This window comes from Arvicola amphibius, chromosome 14 (genome assembly GCF_903992535.2).
Source record: "Arvicola amphibius chromosome 14, mArvAmp1.2, whole genome shotgun sequence".
Taxonomy (NCBI): domain Eukaryota; kingdom Metazoa; phylum Chordata; class Mammalia; order Rodentia; family Cricetidae; genus Arvicola; species Arvicola amphibius.
The window spans coordinates 57,145,774-57,165,086 of NC_052060.1; the positions used below are offsets into that span (position 1 = coordinate 57,145,774).

The following is a 19,313-nucleotide window of genomic DNA, read 5'->3' on the forward strand; positions in this document are numbered from 1 at the left end:
TGTCTGTCCCGGAACCGGAGCTACTGGAAGTGTGCACTAGGAACCACACCTAAGTCCTCGGTGAGAGCCAGAAGCAACTTAACTGCTGAGCCATCTCTTCAGTCCAGTTGTTTCACACTTTTATAAACAGCTTCATAGCTGGCAAATGGTATCTTTGGACACTCAATTATGGGGAAAATTCCCATATTTTCATTTCAGTACATATAAGACACTTAAAATGCACACACATGCAAATGTACACACATGCACACACATATACACATGCATGTACAGAAACACATATATGCAAGCACATATACACAGTTGCACACACAGAAACACATACATGCATACAAACACACATATGCACACACATACACACACAAGATGTTTAAGAGTCCGAGTTTTGAAGCTTTCTTAATTACTTTCCATTGTCAGTATGTAAGCTGCTGGTGTAAGGAAGCACAACTTCACGATGCCCCAGCAGCGTTAAAGCGGGTTACATTCACAGCCTGTTAACTAGGCTCCACACACGCGCGCGCGCCTGTTGTCATTGTCTCGGTACACCACAGAGATCTAGAGCCCCTTTCCTTTGTACACATCGTCAGCTATAGCTTCAGCTGACAGTACCTAGCCATTCAGTGTCATTGAGATCAATTATGGTTGCACTCTATTTAATAAAGAAAGAAAAATCTAACAAAGCTGACTCAATTCCAGAGGGACGAGGGTGACTCCCTGAGTCCAACCCTGCTGTACAATGTCACATGATGGTCTACAAGGTGAGTTCCAGGGAAGGCTCCAAAGGTACACGGAGAAACCCTGTCTCAAAACACAGAGGATACATCTCTTATATCGTAACAGTCTGGAACTCTTGCTGGACCCCACAGCCAGAGTTAACAAGGCACCTTAAGGTCACTTAAGACTGCTGTTCTACTGTGTACCCAGCCCATTGGTTTAGCCTGCTTTTAAGAGAACAATGTAACAATCAACCTCACAGCCCTGGATTATTATGTATACCACTTTTCAGAACAATGTAACGATCAACCTCACTGCCCTGGATTACCGTATATTCCGCTTTTACAGCCTGTAATGCACAGCTGTCATCTTAGTTAGGTGCCATCCGTGCCCCACTCAGAGCAGGGCATGTGGTGCTATGATAAGCATTCGCTGGGAACAGCAAACAGACCGAGGGCAGCCTTTTAAATGGCTATCCATGATATCCAGATGGGGTCAGCTGGAGTCAGCGACTTAACCCCTTGTGAAACTCCATTAAAGATTTCTGTAATGTGTCCCTCAAGTGGTGTTTTCTGGGTTGCTCAATAAAGGCAGAGCAAAGCCCCTTTGCAGAGACAGACACACATACACAGCGACTGATTCACATAGCCTTCAGGCAGGAACAGATTCAGACTCATACAGCAGGCAGTGGATGGAAGGCAAAGGGAAAGTCAAGTAGAGAATTCAAATCTGAGCTGCTCTTGGTTCAATAACACCACAGGGAAGGGCTTTGATTTCTTTGCTTAATGCAATACCAGCAAATTATTGGTGACTCTGAGTGCATCGCTAATGTGTTATATCTATGTGCCAGAAGACAACAGACTGTGTCTCTTATTTCAGTGATTGTTATAATTCCTGAAAGGCAGCTTAATGATGCTGAAGAGAGAGAACGCATCTGTTTCTTGAATGAACCAATAAAATGTATAAAGAAGAAAGCCTGGGCAATACCCCAAACTCACTGTTTTTACACACCCAATTAAAATGTACAACATTCTCTGGAAAGCATCTCAATTCTCGACTGTACTACCAAACACAGGGAGAGCGCAAGAATGTGAAGACTGAAGCTTTCATCTTAGCAGTTCCAGAAACTGCTCGCTGGATTTCCTTAGTTAGGGTTTTTATTTACTTTATTTACTTATTTTTGATCTGAGACAGGGCTTTTCTCTGTAGACCTGGCTAGCCTGGGACTTGCTCTGTAGACCAGGCTGGTCTTGAACTCACAGAAATCCGCCTGCCTTTGCCTCTCAAGTGCTGGGATTAAAGGTGTGCACCACCACCAAAGCAGCTTGGGGAGGAAGGGTTTGTGTGGCTCACACTTCCACATCTTAGTTCATCACTAAAGGAGGTCAGGACAGGAACTCAGCAGGTTAAGAACCTAAGGCTATGGAGGGTGCTGCTTACTGGTTTGCTTGCTCCTCAAGGCTTGCTCAGCCTGGTTTTTTTTTTTTTTTTTTTTTTTTTAGAACCCCGGACCACACTCCAGAGAGGGTTCCACCCACAATGTGCTGGGCCCACCCCCGTCAATCACTAATTAAGAAAATGCCCAATAGCTGCCTACAACCCAGTCTTATGGCGACTTTTCCTAATGGAAGTTCCCTCTCAGATGACTCTAGCTTGTGTCAAGTGCACATAAAACACTCAAGCATGGGATCCAAAGCCGTTTTCTGGTCTCTGGGGGCACTGCACACATGTGGTACACACACAAATGTATGCAGGCAAAACACTCAGGTACATAGAAAAAAAAAATCTTACGAAAGTTTAAAACTGCATCCGGTGTGACCTAGCAGTTTTATACCAGATGTGTTTTATATAAATGCATGTTTATAGGCATAAACATCCTCCCAAATCATCTGAAGTATCAGGCCGTGTTGAAAGAGTTAAAACCACGAGTTGAAAGGCAGAGAGCTAACGTTAAAGTCAGGGCCCTACCCTATTGCTTATCAGCTGGGTACCCTTGAGAGTCTCACCTCTGTTTCTCAGTGAGCTCTGTAAAAATAGGAGTGAAATCTACTACTAGCTATCACAGGAATTTAACGCCAGGTCTCTAAACATCCAAAATTAGCAACTCACAAATGTGTACCATTTAGTAAATTCTGCTTCTCAGCAACCACTGCTTAAACGTATACCACAGAAGAATAAACCAATCTGCAGGCTGGAAGCAGCAACTTTAGCAAGGGATGTGGTTCTTCTCTTGCCCCCACCCCAGTAGTGTATGCAGTTCTTCAGAGTCCTGAGGACATTAAAGCCACTTAAATGAGGCTCATGCAAACTAACATTTCTTATTTGTTATAAACTAGCAGTTCCCAAGACATGAGAACCATGGCTAAAGGGCCGGACATTGATTTCTTTTGGGTCATTTTATCTATAGTAAGATTTTTTTTAAAATATTTATTTATTTATTTATTTATTTATTTATTTATTTATTATGTATACAATATTCTGTCTGTGTGTATGCCTACACGCCAGAAGAGGGCACCAGACCCCATTAGAGATGGTTGTGAGCCACCATGTGGTTGCTGGGAATCGAACTCAGGACCTTTGGAAGAGCAGGCAATGCTCTTAACCTCTGAGCCATCTCTCCAGCCCCTGTAGTAAGATTTTAACATATTTTTAGAGTCCTGTTAAATTTCTGATGCTTCTAGTATCGAGACCTAAATTAAGTGTGATAAATTAATTTATAAACCTGAAATATACAGCTTATGCCCTTTAATGAATGAATTCTTAAAGCTTCCCATGCAGGGTAAATTACAAGCTAATGGCATTTAACAAATTAGCAGTGGCCACACCGGCTCTCAATGGAGTAACTCTTTGGTTGGGTTAGTTGATTGGTAATCTTTAAAAGTAAGTAAGTAGATCTTAAAATGTTTTCTGCCTGTCTTTGTCACCTAGCAAGTGAAGCACACTCACACTGGGACATCAGCAACGCTCTTCTTGGGAGAGCTACCGCACCACAGTGTTTAATTTTAGCTCACTTAGCCGTAGGCCAGAAATCTGACTGGATTCTAGTCTTCCTCCTCCTTCCACAGCCTCATAATTGAAGGATTTGCTTTTAAAGTTTTGTTTTTTTGTTTTAAAGGAGGGAGAGGGAAGAAAACCAGAAGCCATCTCAGCCTGGACCCTGGCCCCAGGCCTTGCTTTATTTCCTTAGATCAAGCCAAGTGGGGTTTTCTGTGTCTTGGTTCTGCTGTCTCTAGGCACATTCTATTCCTGTCACTGAGAAGGCCCTGGGTCTATTTTAGCCTCTGCAGACGCTGTGGAGATTCCAGGGATGTCTCTCTTCTTTCCTGATCCCACAGAGAGGAGGAAGCCCACCTGTGGCTCACTCACTGTTGCTGACTAGTCTCCTGAGGCGTTTGACCAGCTTAACTACAACTTAGAACCCGTCCTTTCTCCAGTTTCACTGAAAATGGACAAGTTCCTGCTGCCAACAAGTATTCTGTAGTCTTAAGTGGTTCAAATTATCAGCCATCTAGAAAACTACTGTGGCTCTTCTGTGGGAAGGTTTTTGTGTGTGTTCAAGGGTTTGTTGTGAGACAGGATCTCACTATGCAGCCCTGGCTGGAATAGCCTGTGCCTGGGATTAGAAGCGTGTGCTACTACACACATCCTCTTTATATGAAAATCTGCTACCCATATTGTAAACCATCCTCCACCCCGGTTTTCAGATGCTGAAATATACAGCTTGGAAGAAAGAACAAAGCTGAATTTACAAGCCAAACACAATTTCTGAACGGGAAAGACGGAGCCCTGCAGTACTTTCTTGATGCACCCTTCAGTGGGCCTCTGTACTGCTGTGGGTGGCACTGCAATCCACCGGCCCCGAAGACTGCTGGGTTCCGACGAGTTCTGACTCCCACATGAGATGGTGGCACGCATACACAAACAGCTTGCCGCTACGGCACCGAACAAGAACAGCTTGCCCTAACAGTTGTGTCTGGCTTTCCCTGTTTATCAAAACATTCAAACACCACGATGGCAGAGCAGAACAACTGTGATCCTAACTGGGAAATACAACTGACAACACACCCTGGTGACTCAGGGAGAAGGAGGGGGGCACCCACATTTTAATTAAGGCTGGGTAGTGGCAGCGCACGCCTTTAATCTCAGCACTAGGGAGGCAGAGACCGGCAGATCAAGTTGAGACCAGCCTGGTCTATAGAATGAGTTCCAGGACAGCCAGGGTGACACAGAGAAACCCTGTCTTCAAAAACCAAAAATAGAAAAAAAAAAAGAGTTTGCAGTTCCAAGTTGTCTATAACCTTAACAGGCGAACAGGTACAATCGGTCTGTATGCTGCATGAAGGCCCTGGCCAAAGGGACAAGTAGGGACAGAAAACTAATCCAAGTACTAGGCCAACTTCCCTGGAGAAAGGTGACTCTTGGCCTTTTCCTAGTTCTACAAAACCCCTGTATGACAGATGAATCGAAGCTGTGGAGCGGCGCCCCTTTGTTTCTAGAGCATACAGCAACTACAACCCCGCTGCACTGGCCCTCTCTTTAGCTGTCCTGGCATGCAGCAATGACACCAGGTAGTTTCCTTTTGTGGTATCATTACGCCCTCTGAAATTAAAACTACGAGCTTCACACTGGAGGGAAGTGACGAGCCACACTTCGCCAGTGTTGTGCCATTCGCATTGTGCTTATTGAGAGATCTGACTGCATAACTTAAGCCTGCCGCTCAGATCACGCCCTAAAAATACAGCCTCGGAGAGGCTCTCCTCCTGTCAGGGAATTCTGAAGGGAAGAGGACGACACTGGTCCCACAGTGTCAACTTTGGGACACTGGATGAGAGGAGAGTCTGAGGTATTTCCGGTTATAGCGAAACTCATTCAGTGTTTCTGGATGTTCTATCTGGGAACTTACCAGACAGAGTAACACCTCTCTCCTGGACAGGAGATCCCATATGACAGTGCTGTGCTTTTCCCTGCTGGAGAAATTTGTGTACTCAGTACTAAGCTAGAAAAAAGGATATTTTTATTTTCCCTTAGAGGAACTCTCATCAACTCAAAACAACAACAATAACAGCAAAACCCAAAAAGACACAGGCACTTCGACAAAAAAGGAGCTACAAGAGAGGATAAAAATATTGAAGTCACATCAGTCACCCTTCCACAATCCCCTTCAAGCATATATATTGGACTTGACATCTCAGTAATTTTCAGTGCCTAAGAAACAAGTTCCACATGACTTCCCTGGTCCTGTCTCCTAGGTCTAGCCTCATGTGCACACTGCATCCTCAAACACGGTCTCTTTTGTGGCTGGACTCTCTGGCACTCTCTGCTAGCCCTTTTCTCAGCTGTTTTCCTGCTGTGTGTCTTCGAGCGACTCCTTCCACACAGCCTTCTCTTCAGCGTCCCACAGACACTCCCAAGCTCTTTTTTCACTGTATCCACAGCCCTTGACCAACACAGAGCAGGGCCTATTCCCCAGCACCGCGCTGTCTGTGCTGCTTCTTAAACACCAGATGAGTCAACTAAAACTGTAGTAAGCTTTGGTTTTCCCCCCTCTGACACCTTTCCATTACACCATTCTTGCTATACACAAAGAAATGACATGTTTGGGCTATGTGTGCTGGTACATTCCTGTACATGCAGAAGACATGGTTTTCACATGTATCTACTGTGCATGTACGTATGCATATGTACGGACACATATGCATGGCATGTGTGTAGAAGCCAGAGAACAATTTTTTTTTTTTTTTTTAACTTTTTGAGACAGGGTTTCTCTGTAGCTTTGGAGCCTGTTCTGGAACTAGCTCTTGTAGACCAGGCTGGTCTCAAACTCACAAAGATCCACCTGCCTCTGCCTCCCGAGTGCTGGGATTAAAGGCGTGCGCCACCACCGCCCGGCCAGAGAACAATTTATGTAATTCAGTTTCCTTTCTCCAGCAAGTGAGCTCCAGGGGTCCCAAGTGCTCAGGTTTGTGCCGTTACCGACGTGGCCACTGGGCCAGCTCAGATCCTGACTTTAAGGCCAGCCTATGCTATGCAGTGAGGCATCCATTCTAAACCAGCCAACCAACAAGACAAACAAGCCTAAACAATAACAAAAGTACCAAAGCAAAAATGTTTTTCAAAATGCATATTCCAGACTTAAGATCCTTGGTTCACTCTGCTTTAAAAATAGATCCTGTGGAGGCCGAATAGCAAAGCATGCATATTTTACAGCGCCACTTTTCAACAGTATAAGATTCCTGGTTTGTTTTTAAGGTCTAAATTTGTTCCTACACATCAGTGTAAAAGAATCTCAAAATCCTTTGCATCAGCCAAAAAAAAAAAAAAAAAAACCACAGCCAACATTGATCATACTCATGGCTTCATGGCTCTAGGGTTGCTTCTAATACTGATGTTACAATAATACCGTTATTTAAAGAATGCATATAAGATATAAAGACTAATTAATTTTAAAAGTAACTATAGATTAATAAGCTAGAACTTAATTCATGTACGCCCTATCAATCAAATAACGTCCACAAACTATTAGCAAGCTCCGTATGTTGTAAATCATGTTTATTTTTAAACTGGTATTAATCCATCAATTTGGACCTACACAGAGGACCAAGAAAGCCGGCCAAGACTACGTCGCGCCGGGTGTCGCAGGGCAGAATACTCGTCCAGCACACAAGGCACTGCACTGGATCCCTAGCAGCACAGGAATGACAGAAGAACAGTACCAGTTCCCGAACAGTAGACGGGATTCCCTGCCTGAACATTTAGAGACGAGGATACGACTAAAGTCTAGGATTCATATCGCTCCCTAAAAATAACCGGCTCCTGACACAAACAACTTGCTACTAAGAACACACAGAACCCAGTGCGCGAGTCGAGCTGGCGCACACCAGAGTGACAGATGTGCGGTGCACACTCAGACACACGGCGCTAACGGAGGGGCTGTCTAAAGTGACGTCATCCGGGGTCAGGGTGCACACTCAGACACATGGCGCTAACGGGAGGGCCTGTCTAAAGCGATGTCATCCGGGGTCAGGGTGCACACTCAGACACACGGTGCTAACAGAGGGTCCTATCTAAAGCGACATCCTCCGGGTGTCAGGGTTTGATCCTGTGGCCTACCTACCCCACAGTCTTTGTGACCAACTAGAAAGTAGTTTCTATCAAAAAATAAGAAAGGTAACACAATAATGAAGATAATAAAAATTTTTACTTATTTTAAGATATACTTTTATTATATATTCGGCATATGAAAATTGACATATTTATCATATACACATATATAGAGAATAAAATAGTATTTCTGAATTCACCATTCATTTATACCATGTTTTTCAAAATTTACAAGATTTACTTATTAAGAAAAGCATAACTAAGTGGACCACTGCTATGTGTCTACTGCTTGATGTCTGTGGTATGTGAGTCTGGACAGGAGTCCACGAGCCCACGGGAATAGCAGCTGATAAGCCAAGAATTAACTCACGTCCCAAAGCACATCTGTTTACTTTCAAGTTCTTTATCTGAGGCTCTAAAACAGGAAAGCTTCAGTTACAAGATATAGAAAGAATGGGCAGGCGGGAAGCTAAGGGGCATGGTCTGCAGAGAGCTTTCAATGTTAAAAGTATACTGTACTGCTCTCCAACTGTCTCATATGAGGAAGACTTACCTGGTCAATCCAGCTAAGTTCAACTGGAGACCTGACCTGGTCTTATTTCACTTGAATCACACAACACAAAAGGTGCACAGTAAACAGTTCAATAAATACTTGCAAATGTATTCATTTACTTTTCTTATATTTATTTATGGGTTGTGCAAAGTGGGGGTCAGAGGACAACTTGAGGGACTTCTGTTCTCTCTTTACAGCGTGTGGGTTCCAGGGATTGTCAACAGGTGTCCAGCTTAGCAGTAAGCACCCAAATTCTCTGAGCCATCCTGGCAATCAACAAATTGCCTTGTTTTTTGGAGACAGGTTCACTATGTAGCCCTAGCAGGGCCAAGCTCCCTATGTAGACCAACCAGGTTGGTCTCAATCTCAGAGGGATGAACCTCCCTCTGCATCCCAGCTTCTGCATTAAAGGTATGTGCCACCACGTCTAGTACAGACCAGAAAATCTCAATACCACCATCTTAGCTACTGCTCCAAGCGCATATAAAAACCATCTACTCAACAATCATCTGCCACACTCTGAAATGCCAGAGTCACAGTCTCAACCACAGGTCTAGATCAATCTCAGGACTCTGTTGTGTGAAAACAACATGGGACTTATTCGGTTCTTTTGACACGGTCTCCCTAAGTGGTCCAGACTGGCCCCCAACTTTTACTCTTTCCAGGCTATTATGCATGGATGCAAAGGAGATAGAGATACACATTTTGATAACTCAGAGACCTATCCTACACTTAATGGATGTGACATCAGCCACCAAGAAAAGCACCCTCCCCTTACTTCCTAATGCAAGCCATTTTCTTATCACAGGATTAAAGATGGGTAGAAATACATCTAACAATTCTGCTGTATTTCTTTGTCAAGCACTTGTGTGTCCCTAAGCATGTGTGTTTGCAGGTGTGCACACATGTGTAGAAGCTTAGATGTGGAGGCCAGAGTTGAGGGCAGGTATCTTTGCAAACCACCCTCTATCTTTTTTATTATTATCCATTAAATTTGTTCTTTGACATTTTTGTACACATATATAGTGCATTCTACTTCCTCTTCTTCCCCTCCCCCTACAGGTCCCTTTCCTACATCCATGCCCTACCTCCCTTTTCGGTTTTTTGGTCCACGGATTTTAACCAGGACCATCTGTGTGGGCATGTGTTGGAGCCGTGTGGACTCACCATTTGGTACACAATGGAAGCCGATAACTGTCCCTTATCCAGAATCAATCCATTGCCAACAGTTTATCTGGGAGGGAGAGAGTACCATGAGTCCCTCCCACCCATGATTGGCAGTTGAGTGGCCCAGTCTCCTGTAGGCCCTGTACAGGCAACCACAGGTGCTGTGAGATGGTATTTGTCAGGCCCCGACAACAGCAATTCTATCTCCCCGCTTACAGCTCTTACATCCCTGCTCTCTGTTGTGATGCTCCCTGAGCCTCAGAGGGCGGGTCTAAGTATGCTGTGCTGGGCATCTTATTCTTTTCGAGTCAGGGTCTCTCACTGAACCGGAAGCTCACAGATTCAGCTAGGAAAGCTAGTCACTGAGTTTCAGGGTTCTGTTTGTCTCCCCAACTCCAGAGATTACAGCCCATACCAACCCAGCTGCCTTCTACATGAGCGCTGGAATACAAACTGAAGTCCGTCCTACAAAGCACTCTCTCTGCTTGAGTTCTAAGTTGCTTCTCCCTGTGAAAAGTGTCCACTGGCAGACGCTGAGGACCGGATCCTCACTAAGCAGCCAGGGCACAATGTAACAGATGAGTCACTGAGTCCTCACTAGGCTGCTAGGGACACAATGTAATGAAGGAGTCACTGCTCAGCTCTGGCTGTGCTCCCAGCCTTGCAGCCAGGTCTGGACCTGCAATCTCATGGCTGCCCTGCAGAACCTGACCCCACTCTCCTAGGCCTGACTGTAAGTGGGGGTCTTAATAGCAAGGCTAGATGGGTGTCACCAAGACGGTGAGCCAGGGGTCCAACAGCTGCACGGGTAAGGCTGGTAGAAACTTCTCTCTCTTCTGACCCAGCTCCACAGTCAGGCGGCTCACAGCCTCCTGTAACCAGTTCTAGATCCGAGGCCTCCTCTGGCCTACTCAGGTACCCACACACACACACATGTGCACCCCAACACACACATATAAGTGAAAATATTTCTTAAATAATAATATATAATGCCTGTAATCCCAGCACTAAGGAGGCAGAGGCAGGGGAATCTCTGCATTCAAGGCCAGCCTGGTGTACAGAGTGACTTGCAAGACAACTAGAGTTACACAGAGAAATCCCGTTTTGAAAAATCAAGCAAAGGGGCTGGAGAGATGGCTCAGTGGTTAAGAGTACTGACTGCTCTTCCAGAGGATCTGGGTTCAGTTCCTAGCACCCACATGGCAGCTCACAACTGTCTGAAGATCCAGTTGCAGGGGATCTGACACCTTCACACCAATGCACATAAAGTTAAATAAACCATAAAAAAATATTTAAAAAAAAAAAGAAAAATCAAGCAAACAAAAAACTATAGCAGCTAGCCAGTCATTGTGGCACACACCTGTAATTGAAGCATTTGGAAGACAGGAGGATTCTGAATTGGAAGCCAGCCTGAGCAAAACAGTGACTGCAAAGCCATCACTGGATACACAGGGAGACCCTATCTGAAAAAAATTTTACAATTACGAAGTCACCATTGTTAATAATCTGACAGACAGAAACTTGAATAAACACACCCTAAACATCTAGATGCTTAGGTAGAAGAACTTACACGCTCATGTGAATCTTCACTATTATTTCAAGTGTTCTGAGACTAACTGTCAAGTGTTCTGAGACTAACTGTCAGGTGTTCTGAGACTAACTGTCAAGTGTTCTGAGACTAACTGTCAAGTGTTCTGAGACTGTCAGGTGTTCTGAGACTAACTGTCAAGTGTTCTGAGACTAACTGTCAAGTGTTCTGAGACTAACTGTCAAGTGTTCTGAGACTAACTGTCAAGTGTTCTGAGACTGTCAGGTGTTCTGAGACTGTCAGGTGTTCTGAGACTAACTGTCAAGTGTTCTGAGACTAACTGTCAGGTGTTCTGAGACTGTCAGGTGTTCTGAGACTAACTGTCAGGTGTTCTGAGACTAACTGTCAAGTGTTCTGAGACTGTCAAGGCCTTTTTCACTCTGAGTTACAGTGGCAGGTGCATGCAAAATGTGCCAGAAGTGTTGGCTTAAAATGAACTCACAGTTCAGGAAGCATCACAGAATGGCATTTATGAGTCATTGGTCTCTAAACTGGAGACAAGATATGCTGCCCTCTAGCGATTTCAACGGCACAATCAACAGCAAGTCTCTCAGGAGTGAGTGGGAAACTTTCACATTCATTGCAAGTAGAGAACTAATTCAAACCTTCATTTCATGTAACAGTTGCAACAAGAAGGGCAGAACAAACACCTGCTGTTCCCATCAAGCTTAAGATGTTAGTGCATAAGAGTTCAGACATATGGGGGGCTGGAAAGAAGGCTCAGCAGACCCTTAGAGCTCTCAGGCAAAGCCACATAGCCAACTGGTGAGTGCCAGGTTCACAAGAGACTGTCTTAAAAAAATCCAGTGGAAACTGATGAAGAGAGACACCCAGAACTGACCTCCTGTCCACAGGCATGTAAGTCAGTGGTAGAGCACTGAGCGTGTACAAGCCCTGTGTTACATCCCCAGTACTGGAAAAGAGAAAAAAGTAAGACACTCACAAAATACTAACACCTACAAAACTGAGTCTTCTTGCCTCTGCAGTACGTGGTCTCCAAGCTTCACATTCTGGTGGACCTCTGCAGACACTCTCTGCCCACAAAGTTCAGAGCCATTATAAGGCTATAAGTTATAAGGTGTTGCTCGGCCTCATCAGCGGTCAGGCGGTATGGAATACTGACCTATGAACTCTTTTTCTCACCTGAAAACCAGGATGATTCTACACTGGGCTTTATTAGGGTCCTTCTATTTCAGTTCGTTATAAGACAGGCTCTTATAGCCAGCCACGCCTTTAATCTCAGCATTAGAGAGGCAGGGCAGGTAAATCTCCGTGAGTTTGAGGCTAGCCTGGTCAACAAAGTCAGGACAGTCAAAGCTATTACACAGAGAAATTCTGTCTCAAAAAAACCAAAAAAACAAAACCAGAAAAAGAAAAGATGGGCTCTTACTACTATGTATCCCAGTGCCTTGCTGGAAACCAGCACTGGCAGCTGGCCTTGATGTCATGGTCCTGCCTCAGCCTCCTGGGTGCTGAAGGTCCTTGTTATGAGTAATATCACGATTTTCCCTGAGAATGGTTCTTGACTCCGAGAAGAAAGTGTGCTCAACATGAAGTGCTCAGCAAAGACCCTAGCACAAGATAATCAGCATCAACGTGATTACCATAGGCTCAAGCAATCCTCCTGCCTCAGCATACCAAAGTAGTTAGGACTACAGATAAGATACAATCAGATCATAACCTAAATTATTCAAAAAATTTCCCCACAGAACAAAGGCAGGCTGATCTCTCTGAATTCCTGGCCAGCCTGGTCTACATAGTGAGTTCTAGGACAGCCAGAGCTATGTACCCCAAAAAGCATAAATAACAACAACAACAGCAACAACAGCAAAACCCAACCACTAGGCCATCTCTGCTGCTCCAACCCCCTCTTCATTCCCTTATTTCAAGCTTAAGAGGGGTTTACAGAAAGAAACAATGTTAAATCATTCCTTTCTTCTAATCTCATTCACAAAACCTCTGACTCTCAGCACTTCTGAGCTCCAGACCAGCCTGGTTTATGAGTTCTGGCCAGCTAGGGCTACAGCGGACACTTTTTCTTCTTGGATATTTCACAAGGTATTTCTCTCTTAATGCTTAATACGTAAGACACTTCAGCAAATGATTCAATCTATAAAAGAAAAACTCACAGGCTTCAGAAAACCTCAAAAACCTCTACCTTACCTGTATCGTTTGCAAGGGAGTTAGGGTCAGACCCTCCAAGGGTAGCTTCAAACTCCTCCTGGAGGCGATAGGCCCTCTGCAGCAGAGCTTCAAGTTTGTGGATGAATTCCGTACTAATTATGTCCTACGAAGACAGAAAAATAACAGAAACACACAGTAACTATTACACCCAGTGTTAACAATCTGTACACAGAAACCTGCCTTCTAACGAGAAACTTGTGTGTAGACAGAGCTGGCGCAGGGATCACTTGTGCTGGTGGCCGTACCTAATCATAAAAATTCAGACAGACCTACTGCTTTTGTAGTAGAGAGGAAGAACTGGGTCCTGACTGATCATTTAAGTAGACTAAGCGTTTTTAGGTTTGAGCATATAGAAGAATTGCCTAGAGCATTTGCTCAGTTAGATTTAGGGCCTCTTGTCCCGGGCTTCTGATTCTGCAATCTACTCCAATTTTGAAATGATCAATAAAGACTCAGTTCAACCTCTGTATTACAAAACAATAGAAATCAACTGCGTCTGCTGCTTCTGCCCATCCTGAGCTGGAGAGTGGGTTCAGCATGAAGAGGCGCTCCTGCAGAGGGCCCGCCCTGCCTGGCTTTGCTTCCAGCACCCGCGGGGCAGCTCACCACTGTTTGCTACTCTAGTGCCAGAAGACGCAACACCCTCCTCTGACCGCTGCAGGCAGCTGGCACACTCATGGTACACATTCATACATGCAGGGACAAACTTATCCATATAAAATAACAAAACAATTTTTAAAAAACCAGAAGTGCTTAAAAGCTTGGAAAGAAAATGCCCAGCAAGAAGCCCCTCGTGCTGGGCAAGATCCTAGGCCTGGGGAAGCAGTGGCAGACAAGCTGGGTGTTTCTGATCAGCCTGGTCTACTAAGAGTCCTAAGCTGTCAGGGGCTACATAGGGAGACCCTCTTTCAAATCAAAACAAAACAAACCCCCAAAATCTCCCATATAGTCCCAAGCTGGGAAAGCTAACAATGTGTTTGACTGCCGGGAAAGAAGCCCTTCCATAACCGGAGGCAGAACGTCCTTACGTCCACGCTTTCTTCAGCGATGGCATCTCCGGCTCCCAGCTTAACAGAGCCGCAGGCCTCCTCTTCCGCCTGTCTACTGCGGAAGGTCAGCGCTTGTTCCCATCGACGCAAGGCCTCTTCAAACAATTCCATACCTAAGAATTAAGAGCGGAGTGATTGTAAATGGGGAAAACCATGTTTCCTTAACATGTAACATCAAAAACAGAAACTGGGAGGAAAGCTACCTACAGGAGCTATTATTGCTGTGATAAATACGATCATGTTGTTTGTATGCTTGCGGGAGGAATTTGTGTACAGCTGCAGGCTAGGGATGCCCTAAAATGCTGTGGTTAGAGCTTAAGGGTCCATTCTGGAGGAAGTGTGGAAGGACCAGAATGCAGACAGAAATGCAGAATGGACGCAGCCTCATGAGGTTCCAGAGAGAAAGGACTCTGTTGAGAACTGTGCAAAGGGCTATTGACCTTACACGCTGATGGAAGAATCCGGTTACTCTGGCCATGTCGTGAGAACTTTTGTGAGACTGAATTAATTCATAATGAACTAGCGTGGTGTAGTGGGACACGCCTTTAAGCCCAGGACTTTGGAGGTAGAGGCAGGTGGATCTGAGTTCGAGGCCAGCGTGATCAACAGACTGAGTTCCAGGACAGCCGGAGGTACATATCGAGACCCTGTCTCAGACAGTAACAAGATGTAATAAACAGGAGATTCAAGTAATGGTCCCAGGCCTGGGTTCAGTTCTTCCCAGAAGTAGCTATGATAAGAACAGAGGAGCAGATGCAGCCTGGCTGTCCCAAGAGTGGGAAAATATTCAGAAGTGAACCCCTTTCTGCCCAGTCATTCCCTTCCCTGCTCGAAGGCCAAACATGTGAAGATTTTTGGGCACATCTGCTATCTAGCATGAACCTCTACTGAAGGGAACACAGCTTGCTTGGCATAAGGAGAGAAGCAGGCTGAAGGACCCGATCCACATCAGGAGCAGCTGGTCCCAACACTCAGTCAGCTTCTAAGTCATTCATGCTTGTGAAGTCAAGAGGGATACTCAGCTATTAAATAGATTTTCCTCCTACTTGGTGGTTTTTCTGGATACAGGACACAATGATATCTAGACAAAAGAGACTAAATCAGGTCCTAACGCTGCCACTAGCCGAGAGTCCAAAGACTACAACAGGTTAGCATATAAGGCTGAGTGAAGGCACCCCAACACATCAGGTCTTTGCTTCTGGAACCTGGGTTCTCTCATAAGGAAGGGTCTTTGGAGACGTGGCTAAGATCAGGGTGTCCTCGAGAGGCTGCTTTAGAATACCTCGTAAATCAAATCACCAGTGTAATGGAGAGGTTTGGGTAGATGGGACACACCAACGTAAATCAAATCACCAGTGTAATGGAGAGGTTTGGGTAGATGGGACACACCAACGTAAATCAAATCACCAGTGTAATGGAGAGGTTTGGGTAGATGGGACACACCAACGTAAATCAAATCACCAGTGTAATGGAGAGGTTTGGGTAGACGGGACACACCAACGTAAATCAAATCACCAGTGTAATGGAGAGGTTTGGGTAGACGGGACACACCAACGTAAATCAAATCACCAGTGTAATGGAGAGGTTTGGGTAGACGGGACACACCAACGTAAATCAAATCACCAGTGTAATGGAGAGGTTTGGGTAGACGGGACACACCAACGTAAATCAAATCACCAGTGTAATGGAGAGGTTTGGGTAGATGGGACACACCAACGAGAGAGTGAGGTGGAGAGTAATGTAGAAGAGTGATGCTGTCACAACCCCAAGGAATGCTGGGAGCCATGAGCCACTGGGAGAGGAAAGAACTGAATTCTCTCACAGGTCTCCTAGAGAAATGTGACAGTGGGTTAACCAGCACAGGACCAAACTATAGGCCCTCTGAATGTGGGTGACAGTTGTATAGCTGGGACAGTCTGTGGGGCCACTGGCAGTGAGACCAGGATTTATCCCTACTGCTTGAACTGGGTTTTTGGAACCCATTCTCTTTGGAGGGATTATCTTGCTCAGCCTGGATGTAGTGGGGAGGGCCTTGGTCCTGCCTCAAAGCAATGTGCTAGACTATGTTGTCTCCCTCTGAGGAGTGGATGGGGGTGGGAATGAAGATTGGGGGCAGAAGTAGAAGAGAGTGGGAACTGGAATTGGTATATAAAATTTCAAGAAAAAAAAGAAATGTGACTGAATTGACACCTTGATTTCAGCTCATTAATAATGATTTTGGACTTCTGGCTTCAGAACCCTGAGTGAATTGTTTTTTGTTTAAGTCTCTGTGTTTATGGTAATTTATTATATTACTCTCAATAAACGAATACAGCTGGTGGTGTTATATAGCGTGAATTCAACAGACATGGGTCATTTTAAAATTACAGTTGATTCTCTTAGAGGAAATCACTGTCTTTGGTTTTGTTCCCCCATCAATGCTGGGGATCACACCCAGGACATTAAAAGGCCATCCTCGCTCTTTGCCACAGAGCCCCCACCTTCAAATGGAAGCTGAGGTCAGTACCCAGAGCTCTGGAGTTTTGTACCCACCCATCAAATACAAGTTCTCTGGGGTGGTCACTGGAATATTGACAAGCTTGATGTCATCCTCATCCGCTTTGTCCCAGGAGTTAGAGTTCCCACAAGCACAGCTATGGCAGGAGTTGACACTCTGGACCTGAAATGAAGGCCAAGGAAAGTGAATCATCATGTATACTTGTATGTGAGCGTGCGCGCGCGCACACACACACACACACTCACTCTGGACCTGAAATGAAGACCAAGGGAAGTGGATCATCACACACTTGCTCATGAATGAGCATACACACACACACACTCACTCTGGACCTGAAATGAAGACCAAGGGAAGTGGATCATCACACACTTGCTCATGAATGAGCATACACACACACACACACACACACACACACACACTCACACTCTGGACCTGAAATGAAGACCAAGGGAAGTGGATCATCACACACTTGCTCATGAATGAGCATACATACATACACACACACACACACACACTCTGGACATAAAATGAAGACCAAGGAAAATGGATCATCACACACACTTGCACACGTGTGTGCACGCACACACACCCACACTGGATCTGAAATGAAGATCAAGGAAGTGGATCATCATGCACACTCACACATGTCCACTCATGCACGCACACCATACACACACACACACACACACATACACACATGGTCTCCTATATAGCCAACAATGACTTTGAATGTTTCATCCTTCTGCCTGGAATTACAGGTGTGAGCCACTATACCTGGTTTTTATACAGTACTAAGGAGGAGCCCAGAGTGGCAAGCATGCTAGGTAAACATTATCCTGAGGTACATGCCAAGCCTGCTATGGTATTTACAAATTATTTACATATGTTTTATAATTATGGCTTAGGTAAGTTCCACCTGAAGAAATAATTCTGATTATATACAAATTTAGTTCTCATGTGACTCTTAACTACTCTGACCCTGCTGTTAAAAATATAAAAATAAAACAATATTTAATATCTAGAACATAAATCAGTATTGACATCCCTTTACTGTGTTAGCACTTACAGACTCCGGTATTTGGGAGTTCTGACATCGCTGAGACCTATCTAGATTTGCATGGCTACTGCTCATGTACCTTCCTTCTCTAGGAAAACCTACTGTGCCAACCAGGCCAGTCACTGCATGCAAATGACCCCACTCCCTAATTTTAGCTCTGTTCTCTGGAAAGAAATCGAAATGCAAATCTCTATGTGCCTTTGGTGACTGCCTGCTTCTCTGCTGACATCACAAGCTCACAGGAGGAGGTCAGCATCCTGCCTGCAGTGGCAGTTCCTCCTCCAAGTCCATCGATCCTTCCAATTCATCATTTCTAAAACATCTCTTGCCACACCTTTATATGTTTTAAATTTTTTTATTTTAATTATATATATGCACATGTGCCTGTGTGGGGTTATGTGCCTAAGGAAGTCAGGAGGGTGTATCAGGTCCTCTAGGGCTGGAGTTACAGGTGGCTGTGAGTTTCTCAGGGGTTCTCTGCAGAAGCAGGACATCCTCTTCACTTCTGAGCCCCTCCTCTCAGCTCCCTTGATGCCACTTCTCAGGTTTTGTAGACCTAAATTCCTCCTGTCTTCTGTGTCATGGCCCTGATCTAAGTTTTCGTTGCCTGCTGTCTAAAGGCAGGGCCCTGCCTCACAGCCTTTGTGGCAGAACAGTAGGCCGGCTGAGCAAGTGTAGAGATGAGTCAAGTCCCTGGAGCTACTTCTGCTAAGAGAGGCCACTTTAACACTCACTTGAGAAGCACCCACGGCTGAGGAAGCCACAGCTAGGAGTGTCATCTGTGCCCTGCTGTCCAGCTCTCAGAACTGCAAGTCTGCAGGTCTCTAGTCTAGGTGTCCTGCTCTGTCACAGGTCTTTAAACTTCAGCATCTTTTCCTCGGCATAGTGACACTCTGATGCAGCAGTCTAGCCAACCCGGAATGAGGCAACAGAATGACTTGAGCCCAAAAGCACAGGGCGAGCTCAGAAACACAAGACCCTCTTACTCAAGCGCTGGAGCCATCACATCTTGTCCAGCACAAAGGATGCTGCTGCACTGCTTCTGAATCAACACTAGCCATCGAAGCTATTCTCAAAGGACCAAATGGACCGTATCACTCATTCAGTGAAACTGGATGCCAGCAGCAAAGGAAACAGACTTGACCAGATTGTCTCTTAAGAGCAGCAGATCCGTGATACTTAGGCTAATAAGAGATATGTAAACAGTGTTAAGAAGAGGAATAATAAAGTATGCTTTTCTTACAGAAGCTAAGCTCTGGGCAGAATCCGAGTATTTGCTGAAAAGTCCTCCATTAGTGTAGTTACAGGACTGAGATCCTTTGTCCTTGGTAGAACTTAGTGACAAGGTCAAATTCTGTCTGCTGCTGGAACAACTTGAACCTGGTAAACAAACACATCAAGAC

The 19,313-nt window shown here is 45.0% G+C and overlaps 1 protein-coding gene across 3 annotated transcripts in view; it reads right to left on the bottom strand.

The window, feature by feature from the left end:
* Positions 1-19,313, bottom strand: part of Miga1 (mitoguardin 1) — a 53,451-nt gene that overhangs the window by 24,747 nt on the left and 9,391 nt on the right. For all 3 annotated transcript variants that reach the window (XM_038311186.1, XM_038311187.1, XM_038311188.1), the window contains 4 exons: positions 19,154-19,290; positions 16,889-17,015; positions 14,336-14,469; positions 13,287-13,410 (listed from right to left, as the gene is read on the bottom strand). In XM_038311186.1, coding sequence (XP_038167114.1) covers positions 13,287-13,410; positions 14,336-14,469; positions 16,889-17,015; positions 19,154-19,290 — 522 coding nt within the window. The remainder of the gene's footprint in view (positions 1-13,286; positions 13,411-14,335; positions 14,470-16,888; positions 17,016-19,153; positions 19,291-19,313) is intronic.